Raw genomic sequence first — 10,329 nt, forward strand, 5'->3', positions numbered from 1 at the left:
TTTAGAACAAGACCACACATGGTTATATTTTAATGAAAAATATTTAGCATTTTTACATTTCTTTTAAATGTTGTACATATTTTATTTAAATGTTTCAACTAGAATACATATAATGTTTCACTAGTTAACAACATTGGTTTTCCTGAATGTTTCAGCAAACATTTTATAATGTTTCAATAGTTACAATTTAATATTAATATGTGATATAAATATGACTTTTTTCGCTCTTTGGGACTCATTGTTTTATATAGGTGGTTACTGTTGTTGCAATCGGTAGTTTTAATTGTTGCATTTCTCTGAAACACTTTATACAGTGAACAATTTTCTTTAAAGGGTGAAACAATATTTGATTTATTTATCAAAATATAATTGTGTGATATATTATTATAAATATTTAATTGTAAGGAATACAACAGTTTATCAAATCATAGAACAGATAATTATTTTCGAAGAAAAAACATTTGAAAAGGGGAGAAAACGTGCAAATGAGCAAGCAAAAACTTATGTGGACATGCGCGAATGACATGACATGATATGCATGTGTAGACATACACTATGGATGAGAAAAGGAGAGTAGTAGTGAGAGAGAGAGCGCGTAAAATATACAACAGTACTCTGTCTGTGCCATCAAAAACCAACCTAGACAGGATGTGTGACATTTTTTTAGTATAATGAACCCGGACATACCCTTATCAAGATTAATTGTATAAAGAAATGTCATATCTCATCCTAGGTTGGTTTTTTATAGGACGGATGTTGTCTTTCCTAGAACATGAATTAATCAGTTACCCTCATCTCAATCACATCAGGCAATGTCTTCATTATACCAATGGTATGGCTGATGCCTGGCTTAATATATATTCTGACATGTGCAGTTGTGCACCGATTTTTATGTACGAGAGGAAGAAATTAAAATATACTCCATCCGTCCCAAAATATAAGGGATTTTAGAGGAATAGGATACTTTCTAGGACTATGGACAAGCTTTTTTTTTTGTCTAAATTCGTAGTACTATAAAGTGTCACATCCCTCTAAAATCCCTTATATTATAGAACAGAGGGAGTATATATCGTTAGAAATTAAAAGGTAAGAAAAACAGAACTAACATGTGGGCTCCATCGCTTTTAAGGTAGTAGAAGTAACTCTTTTCAGAAGTAGAAGTAACTACATTCTCTGGGAAAGAAACTCTTCGTGGTATTTGAAATAACTATACTATTACAGGAGCTATGAAAAAAAATAAAAAATTAAAATAATTGGAAATTTTTAATATTGGACTTGTTTTGTTATATATTTTGAGTGAAGTACGATCGTTCAAATATGTAGATGTTTAAAATAATATTGTCGATGTTTTAGGTCACAACTACATGGTAAGGGGATTGTCGGTACCAAGGTTTATGCAAGATTGAGGTAAAAGAGATAGAGACAAGGATTTTTATACAAGGATTTTTATACAGGTTCGGGCCCCTTATTTGGCAAGTAATATCCCTACTCCTGTTGGCCGAAGCCGGTGTTGCTATTTATTCATCATAATCACACCAGTACAAAATTTGGGATAATCTATCAACCGTTGTCGACTTGGCGGCCTAGAATACCATGATGTAGTCGACAACGGGATAGTCTTCCTCCTTGAATCCGCACTCGGCGAGATTAGAGATAGCGCTAGATCCCTTGTTAGCCTCTACAGGCACTATATTGGGTTTGTCTAGGCTTATTTTTGATGTTGATATCTGGCAGCTTGTCTTGGCGTGTGTTTGCTTGTATTGGTCTGTGTCTATCTTGATTGTCCCCCTCTCCTCCTAGGGGGTCTATTTATACCCATAGGTGTCCCCTTGACCAAATAGAACTATAGGGACCAATATGGATACAATCCGAGTAGTCCCTATAGTTTCCATATAGAACTCTACTTGTCCTTCCTTATTCAAAATACCTTTCATAAGTGAGGCCTAATTCCATATAAGACTTGATATGTGGTGGGTCCCGCCGTGCTTAATTAACTACTATTAGGTACGTATAAGACTTGATATGTGTTGGGTCCCGCCGTGCTTAATTAACTACTATTAGGTATGTGGTATTTATAACCATGACAAATATATATACCGTTGAAAAGATATAAGTGATTAAAAAAATACTACTCCCTCCGTCCTAAAATATAAGCATTTTTAGCATAGTGTCAAGTCAAACTTTTAACATTGACTATTAATAGAAAAAATAAAAAATATCCATCATGTAAAATTGATGTTACTAGATTTATCATTAAGCAAACTATCATAATATGTATTTTTTTTATTTACAACATCCTATTTTTATATATCATCTTGAAGACTGTGTCGAAGTCTAAAAAATGATTATATTTTACGACGGAGAGAGTACATCAATGGTACTGTTTCTCATAGCATGTGAATAGCATGCTACATTCTTTTTGAAAATATGAGTATGACCAGATAAGATACTTTACTATTTTTGATAAGGCCAAGTTTATATGGGACTAAAACTTTTGATAAGGCCCAGTTTACATGGGACTAAAACTTTTTAGTTCCTCTCCATCGAATGTTTGACGCTAATTTGGTCTATTAAACATTAACTAATAATAAAACTAATTGTATAAATGAGAGCTAATTCGCGAGATGAATTTTTTAAGCCTAATTAATCCATAATTAGCAAAAGTTGACTGTAGCAAAAGTTTTGCTAATTATGGATTCGACTCGCCAATTAGCTCTCATTCATACAATTAGTTTTATTATTAGTCTATGTTTAATACTCTAAATTAGGGTTTAAACATCCGATGTGACAGCACCTTAAAGTATGCATAGTGTGTAGATATGTTTTTTTAAAACATTCACACGAGGAGGAGGACACCTCGTTTTTTTTTTTTAAAAAAGAAACGTTTCTCTTGAGCTAGCACTCGCTGTCATGTCACGTCCATAAGTACATGCCAGCTGCAACAACACACAAAGCAAGCAGTAGCCAAGCACAGCCCACAGCAAGCTCGAGTACTATGGCGTCCCTCTCCTCCATCCTCCTCGGCTGCTTCCTCCTCGCAGCCGCCGTCTTCCTCCACCGCAACGGCGCCTCCACCACCACCACCACCACCACCCACCTCCACTTCTACATGCACGACGCCTACACCGGCCCGTCTCCCACCGCCATGCGCGTCGTCTCCGGCCGCTCCTTGTTGCTCGATGGCGGCGGCGACGGCTCGCCGCCGCGTCAGTTCGGCGACATCGTGGCGCTGAACAACGCGCTGACGGAGGGGCCATCCGCCGGCAGCGCGCGCGTGGGCACGGCGCAGGGGTTCGCGGTGCGGGTGTCGGAGGGCGGCGTGGTGTCGGACCTGAGCCTGCACATGGTGCTGGAGGCCGGCGAGCACCGCGGCAGCTCGGTGACGGCGAAGGGGCGCATCGACATGGACGCCGGCGAGCGCGAGTCGGTGGTGATCGGCGGCACGGGGCGGTTCCGGTTGGCGCGCGGGTACATGGTCACCAAGAACTACGACTACAGCCTCGCCACCGGTGGCATCGTCGAGATCGACCTCTACCTGCAGCACTAGCTAGCACGGAGCTAGCCATGGACAGGAAACGCACGCGACTACTGCTGCATATATGCATGGCTGCATGCATCATCTGTGCGAGGAGTTGTGCAGCGGCGGATTTATGAAGAAATAAAAATTTGATGGGTTTCATAGGGCTCCTATTGTCCTCGTATTAGTACGTACCCCCTCCGTTTCGTAAGTCATTTTAGTATTACCCACATTTATATTAATGTTAATGAATTTAGATACTATCTAGATTCATTAACATCAATATAAATATGAAAAGTGCTAGAATGACTTACATTGTGAAACGGAGAAAGTAGTAAAGGCTCAAGATCCGGATGCCCCTATGATATATATGCCCTAAAGTTGCGTGTATAGTTTCTTTGTGGAATGAAAATCCATCTCCTATATACGTAGATAGTTCAAAGTGTCGAGAAGTTGTAACTAGACTAATATATATTGTCCAGTTGATGTATTGTCCAGTTGTAACATTAATTATATATTTATTTATGGTTTTTGTAGCCCTTGATAGTTGTTTGCTTTAAATATAATAATTTTTGAATCTGAAATTAATAAATAAGAAGATGCATATGTATTGGCATTGTCTTTATGGTATAGGTGATATGAGCTCACGCTATCAGCTGAATATTTGAACATGCACTCAGTAATATTTAGACAAGTGCTTGGATCGGTACGATATTTAGCTTAAAAATCCGACACCCACCTCAGCATCCATCACACATGTAGGCGCACCACACAAAGCCTAAAAAACCTTGCATAGCCATGTAGCACTGGTGGAGAAACCATCTTTCGTCGGTCGGCCGATTTCCACAATAGTCCCGGATGCAATAAAAACCGGGGCTAAAGATGATCTTTAGTCCCGGTTCAAAAGGGTAACGGGCATATTTGATCTTTAGTCCCGGTTTGTGTTACCAACCGGGACTAAAGATCATCTTTAGTCCCGGTTCGAATGCTGTCAGGACCTGTCAGGCCCCCCCGGGATCTTTAGTCCCGGTTGGTAGCACCAACCGGGACTAAAGATCTTAACTTTAGTCCCGGTTGGTAATACCAACCGGGACTAAAGATCCCGGTGATCTTTAGCCCCGGTTGGTGCTACTAACCGAGACTAAAGATCTTAACTTTAGTCCCGGTTGGTAATACCAACCGGGACTAATGATCCCGGTGATCTTTAGCCCCGGTTGGTGCTACCAACCGGGACTAAAGTCCCACCCCTATATATATGTCTTCTTCCTCCTCCAGCTGCCCGAGCAAGCTTCAAAATTTCTTCAAAAAAGAGGGGAGGTCATGCCAAAATTTCTATTGAATTTATTTTGGTGATTACATACAAATCGGAGGTGCCTAAAAGGTTTGCAACTTCATCCTCCAATGTTTTTTTTTTGTCATACTACATTTGCACCTATGTTTTGCACACTTTTTTTGTCTCCAAAATTTAGTTGTAAGTTGATGAGAGAGAAAATGTGTGTGGGGAAGAAAGAATATATAGAAATTTAGTTCATTTGCTAAACAAGGTTTTATAAAATAGTTGAGAAGGAAAACTCTAGTGAAAGTTAATATTAAATAATAGAAAACAAACTAAAATAAAAATTAAAAGAAGTAAAACACATTAAAATTAGTTTAAAACTTTACAAATAGTTTTTAAGAATTATTTGGTGTAATATTTTATGATTTTTGTATGAATAAAGATATCTTATAATTATTGTATGACTGTCATTATTGTAAGAATAATTATTTGTGTGCGGTTTTTTTGACTCATGTAGATGGATCGGCAATGGATGTACGCTGACCGGCGGTCCAAAGAGTTTATTGACGGCGTGCACTATTTTTTGAGAGTGGCCGAAGCTAACAGGCAAAGGGGTTTTATTTGTTGTCCATGCAATAAGTGTAAGAATCAGAAGGAGTATTCTGCATCCAGGACTATTCATTTCCAGTTGTTTGAGTCGGGGTTCATGCCAAGCTATAATTGTTGGACATCCCACGGAGAGCAAGGTGTTGAAATGGAAGAAGATGAAGTGGAAGACGACAATATTCCGGACTTTGCTCAGTATGTTGGATTTGAAGGAAATCAAACGGGCGAGGAGGAAATAGCTGCTGATGGTAACGACGTTGCGGATGATCTTGGTCAGATGTTGCAGGACGCCAGGGAAGACTGCGAAAGTGAAAAGGAGGCCCATAAATTGGACAAGATGTTGGAGGACCACAGAACTTCGTTGTACCCAGGTTGCGAGCAGGGGCACAAAAAGTTGGATACCACTCTGGAGTTGTTGCAATGGAAGGCAAAAAATGAGGTTAGTGACAAGGCATTTGGCGATTTATTGAAACTCGTCAAGAACATTCTTCCGGGGGGAAACAAATTGCCCGAGACAACGTACGAGGCTAAGAAGATAGTCTGCCCGTTAGGACTGGAAGTTCATAAGATTCACGCATGTCCGAACGATTGTATCCTATATCGCGGTGAGGAGTATGAGAACCTAGAAGCATGCCCTGTTTGCAAAGCACTACGATACAAGATTAGACGGGACGATCCAGGAGAAGTTGACGGGCAGCTAACAAAGAAGAGAATTCCTGCTAAGGTGATGTGGTATTTCCCTATAATACCACGGCTAAGGCGTTTGTTCAGGAACAAGGGGAATGCTAGAATGTTGCGATGGCACGCTGAAGAGCGTCAACAGGACGGGATGCTGAGACACCCCGCCGATGGTTCGCAGTGGCGAAACATCGACAGAAAATTTAAAGAATTTGGAAAGGACGCACGAAACATACGGTTTGGTTTGAGTACGGATGGCATGAATCCTTTTGGAGAGATGAGCAGCGGCCATAGCACTTGGCCCGTTACGATGTGTATCTACAACCTCCCCCTGGCTATGCATGAAGAGGAAGTACATAATGATGCCGATTATTATTCAAGGCCCCAAGCAACCTGGTAACGACATCGACGTGTACCTAAGACCACTGGTCGAAGATCTTAAACAGTTGTGGAAGAAGGAAGGTGTCCCCATGTGGGACGAGGACAAACAGGAGTTTAACCTACGAGCGCTGCTGTTCGTAACCATCAACGATTGGCCTGCACTTAGCAACCTATCCGGACAGTCCAACAAGGGGTACAAGGCTTGCACTCACTGTATGGATGAAACAGAAAGTACGTATCTTAAGCACTGTAGGAAGGTTGTATACATGGGTCATCGTCGATTCCTTGCAGCAAACCACCCGGTACGGAAGAAAGGCAAGCACTTCGAACATAAGGCCGACCACCGTACGAAGCCTAAACATCGCAGCGGGAAAACAGTGTTTGCTATGGTTAAAGATCTTAAAGTAGTGTTCGGAAAGGGGCCTGGAAGCCAGCATATAGAGAGCGAAGATGGTCACGCGGCGATGTGGAAAAAGAACTCTATATTTTGGGAGTTACCATATTGGGAATTCTTGGACGTACGCCACGCAATCGACGTGATGCACCTCACTAAGAACCTTTGCGTAAACCTTCTTGGCTTCCTAGGTGTATACGGAAAGTCGAAAGATACACTGGAAGCACGTAATGATCTGAAGCATATGGAACAACGCGGCGACCTTCACCCGGAACCAAAGGAGAAAGGAAGCCATTACTTGAGTCCAGCCAGCTACACTCTTAGCAAGGCAGAGAAGGAAAGTATGTTTGAATGCTTGGAGAGCATAAAGGTACCATCTGGATACTCCACGAATATCAAGCGAATAATAAGCACGAAGGAGAAGAAGTTCACAAACCTAAAGTCTCATGACTGTCACGTGTTGATGACACAACTGCTACCAGTTGTAATAAGGGGTATCCTTCCAGACAATGTCCGGGCAACAATAACAAAGCTATGTGCATTCATGAACGCAATTTCGCAGAAGGTCTTCGATCCGGATAGATTAGAAGCCCTTCAGAATGAAGTGGTGCAATGTCTCGTCAGTTTTGAGTTGATATTTCCACCTTCATTTTTCAATATAATGACGCATCTGCTTTGTCACCTTTTGAAAGAGATCCGTATTCTCGGGCCTATGTACCTACACAACATGTTTCCTTTCGAGAGGTACATGGGCGTTCTGAAGAAGTATGTTCGTAACCGTGCTCGTCCAGAGGCAAGCATCGCCAAGGGTTATGGAACAGAGGAGGTCATCGAATTTTGCGTAGAATTTATCGAAGACCTTCGCCCAATCGGGGTACCTGAATCACGCCATGAAGGGAGACTACGGGGAAAGGGAACTCTCGGAAGGAAAGCAATAATGACGGTAGACAACAATTTATTCCGTAAAGCCCATTTCACTGTTCTGCAACACTCTTCATTGGTAGCTCCTTACATCAAGGAGCACTTGGCTCTAGTTCGCGCTAGGAACATTGGTAAGTCCGATGCATGGATTACACGGCATCACATTGATACTTTCCCCGCGTGGCTACGACAACATCTCATGGGTAACGAGTCGATCAACCAACAACTTGCCTTCCTGGCGAGGGGACCGTCTGGGTCGATCGCGACATTCCAGGGATATGAGATCAATGGGTACACATTCTACACGAGAGCCCAAGACATGAAGAGCACGAACCAAAACAGCGCTGTTCGTGTCGATGCCATGGGACACGATGGAACAACTGCCACGTATTACGGTGCCATCGAGGACATATGGGAACTTGACTATGGTCCTCTCAAGGTTCCTCTGTTCCGGTGCCAATGGGTTAGGTTGACTGGTGGAGGCGTAATGATTGATGACAGTGGGATGACAACTGTTGACCTTAACAAGGTTGGATACTCGGACGAACCTTTTGTCCTTGCCAATGATGTAACGCAAGTCTTTTTCGTGAAGGACATGTCTAGCAAAGGAAAGAAGGGCAGAGGGCCTGATGAGCTTAAGCGTCAAGTGGTTCTCCCAGGCAAAAGAAAAATCGTCGGAGTTGAGGACAAGACTGACGAGGATTACGATCAGTTGGATGGGCAACCCCCTTTCACGGTGACGATTGACCCTAGCATCCTCCTATCAAATGAAGACACCCCTTACTCACGCAGCGATCACAAGGAGGGAACAATAGTGAGGAGAAAGTACGTGCGGTCAACCGTCACCGCCGATGTAATGCCGTAATTATTGTGTACATGATGTAAACTATTTTGGATGTATTGATTATCCATATAAATCAATTGATGTATGGCATATGTTAATTACGCACGATTATTAGAGGTTTCAACAAGTTTAAATCATGTATATGTTAGTTATATGTGATACTTACAATTTTTAAAAGTTTTAAATCACACAGGTGGCAATTTCATATGTATGTTAATTAGAGTTTTTAACATTTAATTTACTAGCATTCATATGCTAATTATAATTGACTAGAGGATTTTTAAAAGTTTTAAATCACGCAAGTGGCAATTTCATATGTTAATTAGAGTTTTTAACATTTAATTTACTATCATTCATATGCTAATTATAATTGACTGGAGAATTTTTAAAAGTATTAAATTTAATATATTTTTAAAACTATCATTCATATATTAGAGTTTTTCACAATTTAATTTACTATCTTTCATATGCTACTTATATATGACTATTCGAATTTTTAAAAGGTTTAAATCATGCATGTGGCATTTACATATGTTAATTAGAGTTTTTAGCATTTAATTTAATATAATTCCTACGCTAAGTACATATGATGATTACAATTTTTATTAATTTTAAATCATGCAGTATGTACATTAATATCTTAATTAGAGTTTTTACCAATATAATAATATCATTCATATATATGCTAAGAATATATATATATTGGAATTTTTATTAATTATAAGTCATATATTTGCTTATTACGATTTATCCACTTAATTTATTACAGACAAAAATAATTTTTCGAAGTAATTGTCATCAATCTTTGTACTTTAAATAATGTTAATGCATTAACTTCTATTTTATAAACACATATGTAAGCGAAAATCATATGCAGTGCTATAATCTTTAGTCCCGGTTCTTAACCCTAACCGGGTTTAAAAAGAATTTCGAAATAGCGGGAAAAGATATTTACTCCCGGTTGTTGAGAACAACCGGGACTAAAGATCTTTTCTTTACTCCCGGTTGTTCTCAACAACCGGGACTAAAGATATCAAGATATCTTTAGTCCCGGTTGTTCTCAACAACCGGGAGTAAAGATTTTTTCTTTACTCCCGGTTGTTCTCAACAACCAGGACTAAAGATATCTTTAGTCCCGGTTGTTGAGAACAACGGGGAGTAAAGATCCAGGGGTATATATATTCCCGGTGCGCCCTCGTCTTCTTCACCAACACTTAAAAGTTTTCGGCCGATCGATCTCTCTCGGCCTCTCTCCTTCGCCGCCACTGCCTAGGGCAAATCCCCGCGCCGACGCCGCCGTATCTCGCCGTCGTCTCGAGCTCGTCGTCCTCGCCGCTGCCTCCGCCTCCTCCGCTGCCGCCGCATCTCTGGGGTGAGAGCCGCCGCATCTCCCTTCATGCATCTCGATCTCTCCAATCTCGATCTCTCTCCGTCACCTTCGACGCCGTCGCCTTCGACGCCGCCGCCTTCGACGCCGCGCAACGCCGCCGCCGCATGCCAACGCCACGCCGCCGCCGCCTTCGCCGACGCGCGCGCAATGCCGCCGCCGCCACGCCACGCCGCCGCCGCCACGCCACGCCACGCCACCGCCGCCACGCCACGCCGCCGCCGCCACGGCCCCACAACGCCACGCCGCCGCCGCCGTCGCCACGCCGCCGCGCCAACCGCCGCCCCGATGCCGCCACACCGCCGTTAACGAATGAGAACGAGAA

General features: G+C 41.8%; 1 protein-coding gene across 1 annotated transcript; it reads left to right on the plus strand.

Moving 5' to 3' along the window:
• Window positions 1–2,840: 2,840 nt before the first annotated feature.
• LOC4350074 (dirigent protein 1) lies at window positions 2,841–4,056 on the plus strand. Its single transcript, XM_066305085.1, has 2 exons — window positions 2,841–3,708; window positions 3,853–4,056. Exon 1 carries the CDS (start codon window positions 2,930–2,932, stop codon window positions 3,545–3,547), a length of 618 nt encoding a protein of 205 aa, XP_066161182.1. The 5' UTR covers window positions 2,841–2,929; the 3' UTR covers window positions 3,548–3,708; window positions 3,853–4,056.
• Window positions 4,057–10,329: the final 6,273 nt, after the last annotated feature.

This window comes from Oryza sativa, chromosome 11 (genome assembly GCF_034140825.1).
Source record: "Oryza sativa Japonica Group chromosome 11, ASM3414082v1".
Classification (NCBI taxonomy): domain Eukaryota; kingdom Viridiplantae; phylum Streptophyta; class Magnoliopsida; order Poales; family Poaceae; genus Oryza; species Oryza sativa.